The sequence below is a fragment of the Chenopodium album genome, chromosome 8 (genome assembly GCF_948465745.1).
Source record: "Chenopodium album chromosome 8, dcCheAlbu1.1, whole genome shotgun sequence".
NCBI classification, from domain to species: domain Eukaryota; kingdom Viridiplantae; phylum Streptophyta; class Magnoliopsida; order Caryophyllales; family Amaranthaceae; genus Chenopodium; species Chenopodium album.
This window is the reverse complement of record NC_137841.1, coordinates 1040299-1060712: the sequence shown is the minus strand read 5'-3', so window position 1 is coordinate 1060712 and position 20414 is coordinate 1040299. Positions and strand designations below refer to the sequence as shown.

The 20414-nt window shown below is 33.6% G+C and overlaps 2 protein-coding genes across 2 annotated transcripts; one reads left to right on the top strand and one right to left on the bottom strand.

The window, feature by feature from the left end:
- Positions 1 to 9263: 9263 nt before the first annotated feature.
- LOC145641525 (enhancer of rudimentary homolog) lies at positions 9264 to 13649 on the top strand. Its single transcript, XM_081692346.1, has 4 exons — positions 9264 to 9392; positions 11405 to 11498; positions 12806 to 12926; positions 13348 to 13649. The coding sequence occupies exons 1-4, from the start codon at positions 9390 to 9392 to the stop codon at positions 13436 to 13438; spliced, it is 309 nt and encodes a 102-aa protein (XP_081548472.1). The 5' UTR covers positions 9264 to 9389; the 3' UTR covers positions 13439 to 13649.
- A 644-nt stretch (positions 13650 to 14293) lies between these two features.
- On the bottom strand, positions 14294 to 19237 carry LOC145641522 (putative folate-biopterin transporter 2). The gene is made up of 6 exons (XM_081692345.1): positions 18942 to 19237; positions 18271 to 18832; positions 16265 to 16524; positions 16048 to 16143; positions 15796 to 15966; positions 14294 to 15305 (listed from the first exon to the last, which is right to left on the bottom strand). The coding sequence occupies exons 2-6, from the start codon at positions 18644 to 18646 to the stop codon at positions 14712 to 14714; spliced, it is 1497 nt and encodes a 498-aa protein (XP_081548471.1). The 5' UTR covers positions 18647 to 18832; positions 18942 to 19237; the 3' UTR covers positions 14294 to 14711.
- Positions 19238 to 20414: the final 1177 nt, after the last annotated feature.

Sequence of the window (20414 nt, the reverse complement as noted above, 5' to 3'; positions counted from 1 at the left end):
TCTGCTAGATACTTATTATGGTAATAAGGAAAAAACGCAATAAACATATATAATTGTACCAAAACAGGAAAATGCAACCAAAAGATTCATAACTACTTAATATTAAATTAGATTTAATGTATTTAAACCAAATACCATCCAATATAATAAGAAAAAATAGTATGTTTTAAACAAGGTATATCTAAATAGAATTCTGTTATCTTAAACTTTATACAAAAATATAAACAAAAATTAAAACTTTATTGGAGATCCTAGATCTTCAATGATATATTGCAGCTACTCAACATGTGTCGGATTAAGCTGATCCATCCTGTGAAGATATAGTGACATTAAGCTGTGTCACTAACATTTCCTGAAATAATTTCATTCTAGACTCAACTGATCCAATGCGACCTTTTAATTCATTGTTTTCCTCTTGTACTTGTTCAACTTGGTTTATAAGAACTTGGTTTAGTTTTTTTGAGGTATTCAATTCAACTTGAAGTTCTTCTCTGCAAGGTTGTGGTCCTTGAATATCTTTCAGCTTTATTCCTCCTCCATCGCATATTACTTGATCTCGAGACTTGGATTTAAATACCTTTTGTGCTACCTACACATGTGATATAGATTTTATAATCATTAAAAGCTTAAAATATACATTAATATGAAAATATATGTTAAAAGAACAAAAATTTATGTACTTATAATATTGTATGCTACACAATTAGATATGATTTACATCAAAAATATATTCCTATTAATATACATAGATTTACATCTTGGGTTTTATGAGTTACATCGTGATTCATATGGGTTATCGTTGTTTAGACATTACCACTAATAAAATCATTATCTCTAGACATGTCACATTTGATGAAAACACTCTTCCATATCGAAATATTAGTCAATTTTGTGCCACCGATTATGATTTTCTTAGTGTCGATGACCCATCCCCCATTTTAAATCATTTTTTGTCCACTAACCGTGCAAGACAGCCTACACCGCAGGCAGGCCGCGACACACAGCTGCACATCGCAGGCAGCCTGCGGAGTAGCCTGCTAGACCACGCAGCCCAGCCCAGCAGCCCGCAGGTAGGACGCGTCACACAGCCGCACACCGCAGGTAGCCTGCGGACTGGCCTGCCAGGCCACACAAACTAGCAGCAGCGCACGGCCAGCCCTCCAAACTCCCCTAATGGTGCTGTTAGCCCACACATGCCTTCCCCCTCCTCGCTCTCTAGATTAAAAGGAAACAAAGTAGCAAGTTTCTAAACCAAATATTACAAAAACAAGGTAATTAAGGGGTAATACGCTACCAAGTACATTAGAAGAGACAAGGTTTAAGATAAATATTGTCTTAACTCTATACATTTTTGGATTGCATTGTCTAAAGTTTTAAAAAACAATAAGCAAGTTTCTAATCCAAACATTACAAAAACAAGGTAATTAAGGGGTAATAAACTAGTTTTAGATTGCATTGTCTAAAGTTTCCAGCAGCAATAAACTGGTTTGATGCGTTGAAGGAAGAAAAAATTATATCATTCATGCAATATCAGTTATTTTTATAAAAAGAAGTCTCTAGCAAAAAAATGATTTCGGCATTGATTGAAATTGAAAGTTATAACACAATGATAAAAAAATATTACAAGTAAAGTTACCTTAGCGTGGGAAAGAGATGGATCTTTTTCCATTGTTTCTCTAATTTCATTCTAAAACAGAACATCAAAAAATTGTTACTTGTTTACACAGGATAATAACATTAAGCAATTAATGGACATACTAGTTTTTGTGTGGTCTCGACATTTGGAAGTTATGTGCCTTTATTTTGGGTCGAATAAAACACATCAACTAAAGTTGGCTTATTTCCCTTATTTTCCCCCTTTTTAAGAAAGAAAATCATTATTTTTTCATTAATTCTCACCAAATCGTCCCATATGACTTGTCTAAATGGCTTTCTTCCAGTTCGAGGCATTAATTTTTTAGCATAGTAGCCCCTGTTTTAAGAGTTTCTTGCACTTATTTTCTAGAATTTTTTATCAATAAATATCTCTTAATGTAAAACTACTTACTAAATGGAAGTAGAAAGCAATTTCTAGTTGTGTCAAGTCACCTTAAAATCATCCTTCATATATATCTCCTTGATAAGCCATTTGCACTCATTCATGTCAAGCCCATTAGGTGGCTTACCCTTGTATGCAGCTGCTCAGGTGATTTTCTTTTTAGTCACATTATACCTTAATAAATCCGACCTCCATTTTCTCCATAGCTCCTTCATATGCTTGAGAATATGATCTTTTTAAGTTTCCATATTTTCACTGGCAAATACATCCTACAAAACAAGATATAATATCATCTCTTGTAAACATTGAATAACCTACAATTATTTTACATGAATATTATTAAGTTAAAAAATAAAAGAGAATAATTTAGAAAATCGGAAAGAGCTTATAAAGCTACTGAAGCAGGGGATTAAAAGTGCAAAGAAAACTCATGAAATTGTTAGGAAAATTAATACCATTACCGTAACTGCTGCTCATATGTGTTCCTTTTCTCTTTCTCCAATATCATTCCATTTGTGCACTCTCACTGGACATATGTTAATATTTCGTACTATAATTCCCAAATGTCTTGCAAATACTTTGTGATTCTTTCACACTGCTTGATTGTTAAAGAACTCAATCTGTAGCTTCTCATTAGGTTTCAGTTTAGTTATCTCCTTACATTTGTTTCTTCCCCTCCTCTTTTCAGAATCATTCTTCTTCTTAGAAGTTGATGGATCACAACTTTCAACTGAAACAATGTAATGTAAAAAGTGTGAGAAGATATAAATAGCAAGGAATCTGATTAATTTAATGCAATAATAAAATGTAAATCATAACCATGAGCATCTTCTTGCATTGTTGGGGATACTTCCACATCATTTTCATTATCAGCTTCATGGTTGTTTCCACCTATATCTTGACCATGATAATTGTTATCTTCATATCCTTGTTCATAATGCATATCTTCATCTTCAGATTGATAATGAAGCTCATCATCATGAAAGTTTTTGTCACTTGCCTCATAACAGGACTCTTGATCTTCTGTGTTATTGCATGTCTATTATCTGTGTCACTACTCCATAGAAATCTATGTTTTCATCTTCATCTCCCATGTTTCCAATCACATAGACCCACTATTTAACGTTCTCAAATTCTTGTCACGACTTTGTATTTGAATTCTATAACCATTCACAATGTGACCAGTATAAGAAGTTACATATTGTGTTGGTCCACGTGACAATGAGAGGAGATTTTCCATTTCCTTGCTCTTATTATTCTCATATAATCACGCAACCTATCAAAAAATAGTAGAAAAAATGAATAATATATGATTTTACTTATCCTAAAATCATTAATAGTATAAATTGCATACTTCATTCTTAAACCATTATCTAATTTTCACTCCATTCCTCTTCTGAGATTCCAGCATCATTATATGGATGAGCTTCAGAATACTCTCTAAAAATAAAGCAAAAATTAGTGATAGCCACAATTACTAAAGATTAATGAAAAATGTATTAAGGCTAAGACTCTAACTGAAGGAAAGGTTGAACCTCCTCACAATTATTTAAAATATAATCATGAGATTGTTTTTAATCATATTTTGAAATATCTATAATGGTTTGAGATCCTAAACTTCTGCCAGGATGAATGAAAAGAGTCAATGCTTCATCACCACAATTTGCATTTTCGTAATTTTGTTTAAGATGATTAAATCTTGTTTCCACACAGTCCATATACCTAGAGCAAAGAGTCATGCACTCTTCTGCAAGATAACCCTCTACAATTGAAGCCTTTGGACGAGCCCTATTTCTTACATAAAATTTAATCTTATACATATATTGCTCAAAAGGATATGCTGGAAAATCATTTATAGTCCACAATAACGCTACACGTAGGTTAAAATGATTTTGAGCTGATGCATCAAAGGTCTCGACACCATTGTCCCATAGGTCCCTCAATTCCTCAATTAGAGGCTGCAGATTTATGTCAATTGCATCACTAGGTCCTTTAGGACCAGGAATGAGCATTGATAATATTAAATTAGACTGTTTCATACATAGTTCAGGTGGCAAATTATATAGAATAAATACCACTGGCCAAATACTATATGGTTTCTTTGAATTTTCAAAAGGCCAAAAACCATCACTAGTAAGGCCTAATCTAAAATTTTGAGGATTAGAAGCAAAATCCGGAAACTCTTTGTCAAAGGATTCCCAAATTAATCCATCAACTGGATGTCTCATTATACCATCTTTCTTCTTTTTACCATGATGCCATGTCATTAAAGATGCAGTCTTTGAGCACATGAAAATTCGTTGGAGCCTTGGTTTTAGTAAGAAGTAACGTAGTGTCTTTTGGGGTATCTTTGTACCATTTTTATTACACTTGTCTTCCCCATTATGTTTGTTACTTTTTTGTCTTGATGCACCACATATATTGCATGAGTCCTAGCTTTCACTCTCCTTCCAATATAACATGCAATCATTTACACATGCATCAATTTTCTCATAAGAAAGCCCGAGATCTTTTATGGTCTTCTTTGCCTCATAATAAGAATCTGGAAAATTTGATTCTTTCGGCAAAAGTTTCTTCTTCAAGAAATCCAAAAGCATGGTAAATGAGTCATTACTTCAACGGCCAAGAGTCTTGATATGTAGAAGTTTTAATACTGCAGACATCTTAGAACTCATACAACCTTCATAGACAGGGTTTTGTGAGTCCTTCATCAAGTTATAAAAAATTTTTGGTAGCCATATTTGGCTCTTCAACATCATTAACAATGGAGGAGGAACTACCATTGATATCATCATGATTATTAAGAAATAAATCCCAAAAGATATCGAACATCTCATTATGGTTTTCATTTTCTTCAACATCATTATCCCCGTCAGATTGAGTAGGCTCATTTAACCCTTCCCCGTGATGATACCAAAAGGTATACCTCCTAAAAATTCCAAAGACTAATAAATGTTGTTTAATTTTTTCACGATCACCAGATTCTCCATTAAAACATTTGGAACAAGGACATCGAATTGTCTCATTTTTCAACTTTTCAAAAGCATAATCTAAAAAACTATTTACTCCTTCTTCATATGAAGGGGTCATTAACATAATCTTCAATGGCCATCCAATCTTTATTAAGAGTCCTTTTTACCATGTTATTAAAATTAAGAGAATAAATAAGCTATATAAAATCTACAAATTCAACACAAGAATTCTATGAATACTAGTCATGTGACAACATTACCTTAGTACATATAAACAAGATTTAAATAATGATGCATGAAAAGAGAAAAAAATAAAAGTGTTTCAGTAATTAACTTAACTTGAAATACAAACGTGCCACTACTTTAATCAAGTATTTAAAATGATAAAAAAATAAAAAAAAATAAAAATAAAAAGGATAGTAGAATAAGATAGATTGTCTAGATAAATATTAAGAGTATAATAGCATTTATCCACAACAATAATTAATACTTCGTATAAACATACTCTAATTCTACTCTGATGTAACTTATGGTACACTTTAGCTTGCTCATGTAATACATTGTCTAGTCTAATTATGACTTTTTCTTTGAGTTTTATTTTATTTACTCTAAGTGTTATTCTTTCATGTCCTCACTCAAAATCAATACTACTTATTTTATTTTTAATTATTCTCTTATATCCCTTACGTTTTAATAAAATGTTATCTCGTACTATCTTTTCTTATAATTTTCTATTATTTCAACTACCTCACTTACATATTTTTCTATTAAATTCAATTAACTTATCTAAAATTATATGTTGCTCAAAGTGTTTTTTAAAGTGAATGTTCGATTTCATAAATCAATAATTATCCAATGACAATAGATTAGCCAAGTCACATAGCCTGCTATAGACATTGCTCATACGCTAGCATAAAATAACCTCACAGCAAGAGTCCTAATAGTTTGAGATGGAAATAACAAGAGTACTAATACTAATCATAATAAATCCACAAGTTTTGAGAACTTCTAAGATATTGGCGCCTTGTATACTTGATTTATAGCCCCCATAATGAACACAATCACATGGTAAAGTTGACTTTTCAATAATCTTTTTACTAATCCTATTAAATAATACACTATAATCTTTCAAATATCATAGGAATCAACTAATTAAAACCAATCAAACTAAAAAATAAGAAATTGATACATACGCAAGAAACAATTAAACTTTGTATTGAGTTGACATGTGGGATTTACATATTGAACTTAACAGAGACAACCAATGATCGGCTAAACTAGAAATTGTTTATCTCAACAAACAACTAAAAATACACAATAAAACTAAACTGAAAAATAAATAAACTAAAAATTATATATCACATGCAAGAAATTTAAGGTCGAAATTTGACAGAGTAATTAAGAAAATTTACCCTTTAATTGAATTTCAAATTGAAATTATGTGACAAATCGACGAACCCTAATTATTGATCAACTTCAACTCAATTCACCTACAAGCAAGAATTAGTTGATGACCCTTGAGAATTGTTTGAAAAACTGACTGAAGCCAATTACTGGAAGCAAGCAAAAGAAAATTGATGACACTTGAATAAACTGACAATCGTAATGTGTGGTGAGGTTTAGGGGAAGAAGAAAGGAAATAAGGTTTTGATGAATTACGCCTTTTGTTTTTAATAGAAATATTTGATATTTTGATGATAATTTTGCCCGGGCTCTAATCCCGCGTTACATAATTCACTTTTAAGCACTTGCGACAAAATATGATTTATTATTATTTTATTTATTTATCATCTACCATATTAACGACGCTTATAGATTTATTAATTTAACCTTTTATATTTCACATTTAACCATGTACGACCATCTGGTAAGAATGTCATAACTAAGTGACTTACTAAGGTTATTAATGATACAAAACTCATTTTATCGTTATTACTTTGTCGTTAAAACTGCTAATTCTAGTAGTGATTATAAGAAACATATAGGAAGAATCTTTCCTCACAATCTCACATATTTAAATCGATGCGCTTGTATTTCCTCAAAATAAAAAAATAAATAAATTAATGCACTTGTAAAAAGCGGAAAAAGACCCTTTTCTTTTGAGCTTCCTGACATAACAGAACAGCTTAAATGAACAAGGTCAAAGTGTTGAATACAGTGGCGGAATCAGAAATTTTAAAGTAGAGTGTTCAAGATCAGGGTTGAAGAGTGTGCAACGGAAGCGAATATGTGTTTGATTGAGAAGTATAAGTTGAATTGATAATTGACAAGATAATTAATGTAAATGAACACACAATTTTATGTAACGACGGACACTTTTATTCCACTATTTGAATATAGGAGAGTACATGATGAGTATTACAAGAGAACTATTAAAATAAAAACTCACATAGGAGTATTACAAAGTAACGAAGGTAGATAGTACAAAGAGGTGTAGTATGCAGGAATGCTTGTGTATGGTATGGCTTCTTGTGTTATGTTGTATTCAATGATTGAATAATGCCCATGACCTATATTTATAGGTGTAAATGGAGTTCGGAAGAAATGGCCGGAATATTCTAGAAATTTCTCCATCATTCTTGTGTCCATAATGTTCTGGAAAATTCACGAACCATGAATTATATTCTAATAGCTTTCAATATCAATAATGCTCTAAAACATTCGAATAGTATATTATTCTAGGGAAATCAAGAGCAAGTAAAGACCTTACTTGATTATTCCGGAAGCCTCTAGAATATGCACAATACTCGCTCAACCAAAAATAATAGTCTCACGTAAGAAATCCCATAATTTAAAGATCTCACATGTTAACAAGCCCGTGTCTTGAGTGACTGCGCGGTTGGCCAACCAATACGCCGCTCGATTTCCTTGCCGATATATATGAGCTATCTTTACCTCCCAGCTAGTGGCGGATCTTGGGCCAAAAAGTTTGGGGGCCAAAGTTTGATCCTCCAACCTTTTGCTAAAAAATAACAATACTTAACCACTATGCCATAACTTTTTAATTGCAATTATTAAACATTATATTACTTTTAACCAATAGCTTAGAAAAATTAAGGGGGGTCGGGCCCCGACCCGCCTCAACGAAGGTCCGCCCCTGCTCCCAGCTATCTTGGTTAAGCATATTGATGATCTTTTTAATTCATGCACATTCTCACCTCCAATAGCTGTCCCCTGCTTCAGAATTTGCACACATGTGAGGTTGTCCAATTGAATTTCCTATTTTTCAATTTGTAAATTCTTAGCTAACTCAAGGCCTCGGGTTAGAGCCAATACCTCAGCTCTAAGGCAGGCTGTACAATGACCAAAATTGGCAGCAAAACCTAAGATGAACTTGCCTTCTTGATCACGAATTAGAGCACCACCCCTTGCAGGCCCAGGGCACCCCTTAGCTGCACCGTCACAATTAAGAACACACCAACCGAAATCAGGAGGCTACCAATTCGCATACTGTTGCTGCCTTTTAGGCCTCAAGGAAGTACCAACATTCAGACTATTTAATTTAGACTCCTAAAGGGTTCATCAACTCAAATTCAAATGAAAGCTCCCATATCTACGAGAATCTCATCTCACGTCGTCGACTGAAAACACAACAATTTCGCCAATGCCAAATCCACCACACAATGATGCCAAAGAGAGTAGGCCAGCCTTGATCATCATCGTGACCAGAATCTCTAAGATTAAGAGTAATCTATTTAGTCCTTTAACGAACCTTGAAGGAAGCCCTGAAATAGTGTGGGAGTAAGGAAAATTCTCCAGACTTGTTTGACAGCAAATGCAAAATTAATGTTTAACCAAAATCAAGGGGGTGGCCCGTGGCCATGGCTACCCCAGTCACCCCCGATTCCGCCCATGGTCGAATATGAGGAAGTCCCAACTATCAAGTAACATTTTTATAAATAGATCAACATTTGTGGTCTCACAAATAAAACTAATTTGTTGATTTACTTATAATAATATAAATAATACATTATAAATATATTTTTTTTAAATATTTTTTTTTTTTTTTTATCATGCTGATAAACTTGTTATTTTTTTCGATATAGATTATTATACTACCTCCGGTCCAAATTACTCGCAACTTTGGGATATTATTTGTGAGATTTAAAATATTCCAAAGTTGCGAGTAATTTGGACCGGTGGTAGTATACTCCGCATACGAAGAATTAAGTTTAGAGAAATTTCTTGTAAAAAAAAAATAATAAATAAAAAAAATTGGTTTTTTTAGAACTTAATACTACGTATTTGTTTTTATCAACTTGTCATCTTATTTGAGGAATTTTGATTTGATAGGAGTCGGCGTAGACCGTGGGCACACTGCCAATTTTCCTCTCTCCTTCAATCTCTGCAACTTCTTCGACCCTCCCTCGTTCTTCAACATGGTACTCTCTCTCTCTCTTTCTCTCTCTCTCTTTCTCTCTCTTGTATCATACTTCACTTCTTATCAATTTAATTTTTGTTACAAATGATTTTATAACTAGGGTTTTACCATGAATTTGAGGTTTAGTGTAACTTCTGCTGTGTTGTTCTTGCTTCAAAATTTGATAGGATTTTACGAATTTGAAGTTTTGGGGATTATTTTTTGATCATTTTTTAGTAAAATATTTTGCTGATGAAGTGGAATTTCATGTAGTTGAAGTAACAATAAAGAATTTCAGAAATTGGTTGAATTTTGCAATTAATTTGGGAATTAGGGTTTGCACATATAATCAGTCTTGGACTGCTTTACTTTGGCTGCTTTCATTGTAATGTGGTTAAGCTGCTGTGTATGTAATTGATAATATGCTTATTTGTGATGTAGGCGGTAAAATTGAGTTGGTGGCAAAAATTGAGCTATACTTTGGACTTCTGTAGTTTGCTTTCTTCTAGTGTTGTTTGAGCAAAGTTAATTTTAGTTGCTGTTTATATATGTAATGATTGATGTGCTGCTATATGAAGTTGGTGGCGAAAATTCAGTTGGGTGTGTCAGTGTGTGTGTGTGTGAGGTTTAATTTGGATTATCTCTACCATTCCTTTTAGTTGATTTAAGTCATTTGAGTTGTTCTGTAAAACTTAGTTGATATGGTAGTCAAGTGATTCTTTGCAATCAAAGAATAGAAAAGAATAATGGTATACGTTCTTTTATTGCTTTAATAATTGAGGCGTTGGTATATAGAGTTTAGCTCCACTTAGTAGAATTGTTGTTACTTGGAGTGTAAATGTAAGTGTTTTTATTAAACGAAAAAAAAATCTGATAAAGCTCGTTGGAAAGGGTAACACTTGTCTAAGAACTTTATTTGATTGACAGGTTTCTACTATAAAAAGTAACTGCTTTGAATCCAAATGGAGAATTTCTTACTGAAATTTCCGTTTCCTAGTTTTTCCTTTGATGAGCTGGAAAATAGATTTTGAAGTGAGTGTTTGCTTCTAATTGATTTCTATTAAAGCTAAATATTGGTTGGCTATACTTGTGTAATATTTTATTGTGTACACGTGTCAATGATGCTTTCTTGCCATAGTCCTATTCATCTTAGATGCAATCTTTTAAAAAAAAATCTAGGATGCAATGTATGAACTTGTGTTTAGTCCAGCTATTTGTTGCTTTTGTGCTCTTAAGCATGAGCTGACCTTTTACTTATGTATTACAACAAACTCTTTTAGTCGATGAAATTGCTCGCTGTGTAAGACATGTGCTTATGCTTTTTTAATCCACCAAGAAAAGAGAATCAATAAATGTCTGGAATACATTATGATCTTGGTTTTGTATTTTTTAGTGTTTCTAGGTCCTTACAAGAACTATATACTTATGACTGGTACTTCTATTGGAATTCCAAGTCCTCAGTCATTCGAGTGATAAATTTACTTTTCAGCTTTCTTTTCGAATGGTTTGAGTGATCCAAAGTTGTTTGCAAAACCTAGGCGGCAATGCCTTGTTCAAATTTAAAATTGTAGTGCAATTATTCAATCAGTCTTGTTTTTTTGACTCATATGTATATTGTAACCCATGCTTTACTTATATATTCAAAAACCTGTTTTAGCTGCCCCTTAGCTGGAAATGTTAATCCTACTTGCTAGATTATCTAGAAACAAGTGACTGACTCTACATGATCGACTTCTGGTGCTCCAGCACATAACCATGGTTGTCATGAACCTAGATGATTCTTTAATTTATTTTTTTTGTTGAACTTTTAATATGCTTGAGCATACTGAAAGTAATGTGTGTAGGCATCTTCTGCAAGTGGTTTGCTATGTGATATGGATTCATTGATTTCTAATCTATGGAGCCAGTTCATCATACATTTGCTGATTTAAATTGAATATATAGTTGATATTGATTCTTTAGCTCCCTACTTTTGAGCCTTGTCGTTTCCTGACCCTTTGGGATGCTTACTGGAGCCTATTTTCATTTCTGCAGGACAATAGGCATACAATTATCCTAATGCAGACATCACAGAACAGATCAACTCGAACATTTATGGATTATGAGTCAATAAGTCAAGCAATGGATGGTAGGTTTTCAATTTTTGTTGCTATTACATTTTTTTTCTATGAGCTTTTTGATTATTGGTGGAAGAAGCTTTAATAATTTCATGAGGATAAAACTTATGGTAAAGAATCATGCCTGAAAGATCTACAACTCTGTGCTGATCCATATCAACGTAAGCAGCAGAGGTCAACCTTATCATAATCTATTTAAACGTAGACTTGTAGAGTCTTTGCCGGACAAGCCACCTTAATAAAATTTAAAATTAAGTTGTAAATGAATATGTTATTTTCGGTTATTTGTTAGTAATTGTTTGCTGCTACACTATAGCACTGATTACAAGTATATAATACTTTTTTTTCTCAACACCTGCAATCTATAGTATTTTTACCATAGGATTATTAAATGGAACGATTTCCCTTAATATTGTTAAAATAGAAATTAATTCCCATTATGCTTCGTTTTAAAAACAAATTCCCAAAGTAGTGTCCACGTAGGATTGGTTTTCGGTTCAACTTAAAACCGCTAACGGTGTTAGCGGTTTTGCAATTTTTGTAAAATAAAGTCAAAGAGACTTGTTTTTATTGAAAGGCGGTCTCTTTGAAGTTATAAGTGTAATTGCCAGCGCTCTCTTTTCTTGTTGTGGGCTAACACAAAGAGACCTGTCGTATTGAAAGGCGGTCTCTTTGAAATAATACCTTGTGAATTAACCAAGGACGCAAAGAGACCTGTTATTGTTAGAGGCGGTCTCTTTTTTAAAACCGCTATTACCATTAGCGGTTTTAAGTTGAACCAAAAGCAAAAAAACGATCCTACGTGGACACTATGTAGGGAATTTATTTTTAAATCAATGTATTATGGGAATTTTTTATTTCAACAATATTATGGGAAATCGTTCTTATTAAATGAAATATTATTAACTTTTCTTTGACAATAAATTATTGCAAAATATGTATGAATGGTGTGTAATCTAGGGCCAGCAAGCCATAAAGATTTATAACAAATTGTGAAACCAAGAGTCTGACAGGGAATTTGGAACATCAGGCGTAATAGTGGCAGCCACCTTCTAGGAAGAGTTCAACATGCCACTGACATCATGTGGTAAGCAAATGTTTGGAGCATCTGCGCAAGCAATGGGCCTAGCCATAAAAGTACAACAGTGTATCCAACTCCAATAGCTCCTCTTGACCTTAGTTATCTTTTGTGGGATGAATGACTGTAGTATCTTAATATACCTGTTGAGTGATTAGTCTGTAGCCCTGATTTTACTTGTTTTTTTTCTTTATTTATTTATCATATTTGCTTATGCAGTCTTGCATGCTTTACGTACAGGTATCTGTGCATTGTATGAAAGGAAGCTGAAGGAGATAAATCCAGCCCTCAGAAACATCAGTTATGACATTGGTGATTTATACAATTTCATCGATGGGCTTGCTGATTTGAGTGCATTGGTGTAGGTCCCTCCTCCTAATTCTATTAATTTGATTGTATATTATCAACTGAAATTGTCGATTAGCGTTAGCTAATTATTATGATTTTCATCTTCTTTGATTTTCATGTCCTATATGGTTGAAGTTTTTTGCCTGGCCTATCATATAGGGATATAGCTGGAATTTATCTTGCTCCTTATTTCCTTTAGACATGGAAAAGTAGAGGAACCACTTATCTAAGCTCTGAAATCATTAAGATTTTTGATACTCATTTCAAACATGAGTAATTTTGTTGTTCATTTGTTTATCTGATTTTGCAAAATTTGTAACATAATTTCATGTTAAGTCTTTGTAGTTTTCCTGGATTACTTCTGTTCTGTTCATGATTTTAATTCTCTGCTGGTTGCTTGATTGGTCTGATTATTGCTGTCTTTGTTTCTGTAGTTATGAGCATTCCATACAAGGTTACTTGCCGTATGATAGGCAGTGGATCAAGCAGAAGACACTCCAACGACTCAAAAAATTGGCACGATGAGTCACGGAATGAACTGCAATTGATTTCTGGTGACTGAATCACTGCAGATTATATTTGCAGTAGAAGCCAATTTATCTGTAAGAACAGTGTTTATACAAAGTTCAGAAAGTAATCAAAGTATGTAATGTGAAATGTACTTATTAACCTTAGGATGTTGAATTATATATGGAATTACAGTTATGATTGCATAAGATCTAGCAGTTTTTATAAATCCACCTGGCCGACTGTTTTTTTATGCCATTTTTGGTATTAGCCTGTGATTGAATGACCCAGAAATATAATGAAAATCTAAAATTCTCTTATATGTCGTGAGACTCGTGATTATGATAAGATATACAGCGTATACTACACTAGTTTTACATTGATTAGATAACAATTTAATTCAATTTCTGGTCTTGCTGCTCATACCTCAACAAGATAATTTCATAATCACATACAACTTACACTCTTCACAACGATGAGATCTTGGCCGAGTGGCAAAGACCGAGAGCCTATATACAATAGGCTGTAGGTTCAAATCCTCCTTCCCTGTTTGTAATTTTAAATGCCCTTGTGGCTTGCACCAAAAGTACACTATTCAGTCTTCACTGACTTGGTTTTTTTGAGGAAAAGGTGAGAAGGCAATATTCTTGCAAATCAAAGTCCACCAAATTGTTCACCGACTTATTTTTTTGGAAACATTAACTTAACTGCCTTAATAAATTCCTGTCTAAATTATTGCCTTCAGTTTCTTCCCATACACCAAAACAGTAAAAGCTATAAACATGGATAACCTGAACATTAAAAGCTATAAACATGGATAACCTGCTAGTTATTGCTCCACCTAAAGCACAGAAGAATACAGTTCATTAGATGTCTCAAGAAGTCCAAGAAATCTCATAATCATCCTCAAAAATCTACACACTAGCGTTGAAGTGAGGTCGTGAACTGATTTGTGAAAATACTCGCTTGTATATCATTTTTTTTCACTAATCTTTACTCCTGTTACAAAAATCTGTTTGCAATCAATATGTAACTCTTTCCGAAACTTCAATTACAATAGATATCTTTCATTGTGAAAGAATTTGTAGAATGATTTCTTAGGTATAAAAGAATCAAAATGCAGGTAACTAGTATTGCTAGAGAAGGAATACTAGAACCTATTTCACTCCAGCAATGGCACCGAAGATGAAATAGAGTCCTGCTGCTCTGAAGCTAAGTTCCCTAAAACCAATACACGTATCTATCTAGACAAATTATCCCCTAAATCTCCAACATAAAGGACTGCAAAATGTCAGCTTCTATCAACGCTGGTCATGAGAGATACTAGCTCAATTTTGCTATCCGGAGTTTCTGCAGATTCTGTACTTGAGGCTTTAGATGGAAGAATAGAAGAGGTAGGATCAGTCCTCGGTACTAAAAATATGACCAAGAGTGGAGAGATTCTAGCTATGTTACGGATCAAAATGGCAACCCAAAGATTGTCAAAACCTGTTCTTGTGATATTCAGAAAATGAAGTAAGATACCTCCGAACCATGACGAAGAGAATGTACCAATGTTACCAATTGACATGATTAGAGCAAAGAAGGTGCCTTCTATTCCTGAAGGACAAAGCTTTGAACTGAGAACAAGAAGCGGCATCCATTTCAGTCTCCCAAGAAACTGGAATGCGCATTCATCGAGCACTGCAAAGATATGATCTGGTATGCCAAGTTTCAAGTTCAATCGTAAAACCAACATCAAATCAAGCATCCCTGATAGACCTAATAAAAGCTGACTCCAGAAACATAGATCCCGAAATTGGTGATCTTTCAAGGCGTACTGGTATAATAGTGATCCCAGTATGGCACCAGCTGCACCAATGGATAGAATATAGCCAACAAATTCCTGCAAAATTTGGGAGAAGGAAAGAAATATAATACTAAGCCTTTGTTCTCACCAACGTATCCAGAATATTTACATAATGTCTACCGAGTTCAGTTTACAACTTAATTACATTCCAATAGATTCATATAAGGGGAATTCAGGTGACAAGAATGAAGGCTAAAACTAAGGTAAATAAGAAAAAGTAATCAAAATCGCAAGGGGTATTCTGCAAGAATAAGAGAACAGCCACATCCATTACTCACTCGAATGATGCCTAAGATTCTTAACAGCAATGCTTAGAGTGGGCATTTTATATAAAAATCAAAGGATATCTCTTTTTCTAATTTGTAAAGTCTACAGAGGTTGAACTAGACCTGGGTTTAAAATTAATTTTCATCAAGTTACCCTTTAAACCGTACCCATTCATGAATATTTATTGTGTATGACCAAAAGCACAAGTGATTACCATGTAGCCATATTCATAATCAACCGTTAAATGTTCCAATCATACCTGAGAAAAATTAGGGCCTGCATCTGAATCAGTATACCAATAAAACATTCCATCATAGATATTGAGACTCGTAGCATTGCTGAGGTACAGATATAGACATGGCCGCCATACATCTGGCAATTTCAGTGTGTCTGTCATGGCTTTGGTTGCAACAAGGAACTTCTGGCCAACCTGATTCAAAAAGAGATTACTACAGCGTTTGCACTAATATGATACAAAAGCCTATAGGAGAAAGACAGAAAAGTGAGCTACCTGTTTGTAAGAGAAGTTCACCGTTTGAGGCTCTTGAAGTGTGATTCCCACCAGACATATAAGTGCTGCTGGGATTGCCAGCAATCCAAAGACCCCCTTTCGTTCAAAATAGGGAAAATCTCACATGAACTCATGTATCAAACATGAAAGTGCTTTGTTTTTTTTTTTTTATTCTATGTATGCAAAGAAAATATATCAATGAAGTAAGGAATTCCACCTGTGGGCCAATGAGGTGAACCAAGAGACCACTGAGAAAGAATCCCAGGAGTGATCCAATGGAAGAGCTCAAGGAACATAAGCTTTGCATGTCAGGAGCAAGATGCTGATGCTTATTGGAGTTCTGTGCTACACATGCATCAACAGTCACATCTGCTATAGCTGCCCCAGTACTCCCTATTGTTAAAGAAAGCACTGCGAAGAAGATATGCATCTGCTGGTGCAAAGATAAGTACAACATGGGCACAATACCAAGGATACCTGAAGCCAACACAGAAAAACCAGTTAAAACATGCAGTGGAACATGTGATCACACACGTACACTTGCATGTTGAAATTTGGGTGAAAAGGGGTGTTACGTACTTACGTTGTAAGATATTTAAGGAAGCCTTTAGTATGTACAGTTCAACAATAAGTGCCTACTCGAAATCTAATCTGCTGGCACTAGCTAACCAAACAACTTTGTATTGAATCAAACAATCTGTAGTCATTTATTGCTCTTCATTGTTCTAAATAAATTGTTTCATGCATCTAATATTCAAGTTTTCGTCATTTGATGGGATGAAGTGTAATGTATGAAGAAACTTTCTGCTAGTCTTCTCAAGATAAGATAGGTGCAGGTCTGCAGGACAACTGTAATTTACGGACTTGAAATCATGAACAATAAAAAATAGAAGAAATAGTTTAATCAATCCCTGAGATTTTTGCAGCCATAAAATCATGTTTGATAGATAATCCAAAATTCCAGAAGAGACAAAGGAAACAAAGGTAGTTCTATTAGTTTTTCTTGGATTTGATGAAAGGGGTAAATGCCCCTTTTCTCCCCAACCCTTGAATTTGAAAAGGCTGAAAAGATCAATTTTCAAATTTTGATTACAACAGATTACCATATGTCTCACCTGCTCACAGAACGCTCAATGCTATACAGGAAAGACCCTTAAAAGTTGTAAGCCAAGGGCCATAAGGCTACAAAAGCCTTTTTGCAATAGTTACCTAATACATACATCCAATTTCTCCCCTCAACACACCCAAGGGGATCTAGCATCTATACTGGTATTTGAGTACTTGGAAACAAGAGAAGAAAGGTAAATTTTGGTAGGCAATATACATCTAATATGCATATGGATTACAGAATCCCAGGATTCTCCCTAACCAATCCAATAAATTCATGGTAAATGATCAGTCCTGTGACTCTGAAAAAAATCAAAGAGGTAAACCCTTTGCGTCACAGCAACTAAAGCCAGCTAGAAGTGGAATAGTAATCTGACTCTGAACAGATCAAAAAGCTCAATAATACTTTCAAAGAAGCTTTGAGTTTCAACATAATGTATCATCAAGATGCACTTTTAACATAGTGTTTAGAATCTCTTAATGAATGATATCCTTAAAAATTAACACACTCAAAGAATAAAAGTCTACTACATGACCACTATCACAGTTCCACTCCAATTTATTTCTTCAGCTTTATGTTGGAGATTCCACTTTGTTGTCCATTTTACTTTATATAAATAAAAAAAACTCCACTTAGTTATCCACTTTCCTTTGTACTACGTATAATATTTCACTAATACTATCTTCAATCATCCTTAAAACATAGGCTATTTCTTAACTGGGACCTCTCACACAAGCGCGGCACTGCAAGTGGGGTACAAGAAGTGGAATGTCATACTAAGCTAACGAAATTAAGGAATCAGGGAACATTCTAACAGCTTCTAAAAGGTTGTTTTGTCCTTAAGAGGAATCATCATTAATTCATTACTTCATCACTGTCTTCATAATCTACTACCCTGTCATATATACTTTCTAAAATAAAACTTAGCTATATGCACACAGCATCTCCAGAAGAAACAGCAAACAACACTGAAACTTCATCACATAGTTCAAAAACCGATATTTAGTAGTCAATTTGACTATCAAAAATTCACAATCAAAGCAGAAATATTAACCATATTCATATACACAACATATCAAGCCAAATAACCATGCTTAAATTTGATCAGAATTTACCTGCAAATATGAAGTAAGGCCTTCTATGATATCCTAAAACAGGAACCACATCTGTCATTAGACCCCAAATGGGTTTGACCATCCAAGGAATTGCAGTAAACCCCTGATAAATCTGTGCCTCTGAAGGCTGCAATTTCTGCACATCCTTCATGTAATACTCGGTACCGACACGATTTAGGGCTCCACCCAAACCCTGACTAAATCCATACACAATCACCACCCCAAACACAAAACTCCAATGCATCTCTTTTGCAAGCATTTTGAGCCAATTCAATGGTCCCCATATATAATCCCAAAACCCAAATTTGGGCACATTTTTATCATCTTCTTCCTCCATTTCTTTCAACATAGTTTCTGGGTTTTCTTCTTCAACCATGATTTACTAACAATATCTCAAATGTCAACACTAGTTAATCACCAACTAACTAACAGTTAAATTTTCTGAAACTAAAGATAAAAAAAGTCAAACAAACATCTCACAAATCACAATCTGCGTGATAATTTCTTCCTTACTTCAGCTCAGAAAATTCACCAGCTAGCTCAAAAATCAGTGCTTTTTCATCTGGGAATTAAAAAATTGAGCATAATTAGCCAAATAAAAAAAAATAAAAAAAAAAGCTCAAATAAATCTGAACTCAATAAATTCAAAGAAGATGAACTGAACAACTGACCAGTGAATAATTTGCATCAAATTATTTATACCAACAAAAAATTTGAAATTTGGGATCTGAGCAACTGCATAATTCTTTTATTTAACTTGAATTAATTTGACTTCAACTTCGATGCAGGTGAATATCCTCACATGGGTATTTTTTTATTTTTATAAAATCATGGGTATTGCAAAATGCAGTATATAATTTTATAAAGTTTTTTTGTTTAGGATCATTTCATAATCAAACAAATTAACAGCAATTAACGAAATTTAGAGCAGACAAAAAACAATAATAACTTGATAGTAGTGGTTGAAGAGTCGCTTGATTTCAAGGTTTTGTGAGTTGACTAATTTAGGCCCACTTTGTTTTATTACGTGCAATCTTTGAATATAAATCAACTTTGTGTGTTATTACCTTCTTAATAGCTAATCTTTGAATATAAATCTAATCTTTCTTAATTTATTTTTATCATTTATATTCCCTGCAATTCTAAGATCACGTACGAAGTAGTATTGATTAATGTTATTGATTCATACAAAAAAAGAAAAAGGTGGTTATTAGAATTATCTCAATGTATAATTTATTACTCGTAATATTCAACTTTGTGTGTTAATGGCTAATCTAGTGTGTTAATACTTTAATCTTTCTTAATTTATTTTCTCTCCTTTCTCCTTCAATCCCTATCTTGATTCCTTTCCTTTGCACAAACCAAACGCCCCCCTAAGTTCCATTTTCGACATAGCGTGAGATTAAGTAACATTCACCTATTTCACTGAGAAGTGAGTCTCAATCTAATCTACATGAAGAACTCAAGTTGGTCAGAAGTTATGGTACCTTTAATGAACTTACATGACATACAACTTTTGCACCCAAAGAACATATTGTCCAAGTAAGTCCCAGAGTCCACAAATTTACATCAATTAAGCAAGGAGCATGCATCATACTAGTATTAAGGTCACATAAATGAGTAAGCTGTAACATTATTAAGGTCACATAAACGAGTAAAATGTAACACAATGGGTTCATAACACTAAGGAATTACGGGGTACATAGTTACCAACTTACCATTAAATTATTTCCAATACCCCATAATAGGCATAATTGATTAGATAGATATGAACAACAATCCACTAGGGCAAAACAACATTCTGTAACTACTAGTAAAAGACTAAAGGAGGTCAGATCAGCCAATAATGGTTTTAACAGCCTTCAACTTAGTGTTGACAACCTTCAAATCCTTCTCAAGTATTTCCACTCGAAGCTGGAGAGACATTAGCACTCCTTAACAAATATTAATGACAGCGTGGTTAGTTTGTTCTAGGTAGTAAGTAATATGCTAGGTAGCGAATCAAGAATTTACAAAGGATCAACAGCAACTATGGCTAGCAACTCAAGTGTTGAATTCTCTTTTAAAAATATATAGTTAAGATAATTTTAATTTGTATAAGAAATCATGGTTTTCATACAAGCAATACTAATTGTAAAACACAA

Coding starts and splice junctions, on each gene's coding strand:
- LOC145641525 (XM_081692346.1), top strand. Junction 11,499..12,805: donor AATAAGTCAAGCAATGGATG/GTAGGTTTTCAA, acceptor CTTTACGTACAG/GTATCTGTGCATTGTATGAA. Junction 12,927..13,347: donor GCTGATTTGAGTGCATTGGT/GTAGGTCCCTCC, acceptor TTGTTTCTGTAG/TTATGAGCATTCCATACAAG.
- LOC145641522 (XM_081692345.1), bottom strand. CDS start 18,646: ATGGTTGAAGAAGAAAACCCAGAAACTATGTTGAAAGAAATGGAGGAA. Junction 16,525..18,270: donor GCCTTACTTCATATTTGCAG/GTAAATTCTGAT, acceptor TGTTGGCTTCAG/GTATCCTTGGTATTGTGCCC. Junction 16,144..16,264: donor TTCACCTCATTGGCCCACAG/GTGGAATTCCTT, acceptor TTTGAACGAAAG/GGGGTCTTTGGATTGCTGGC.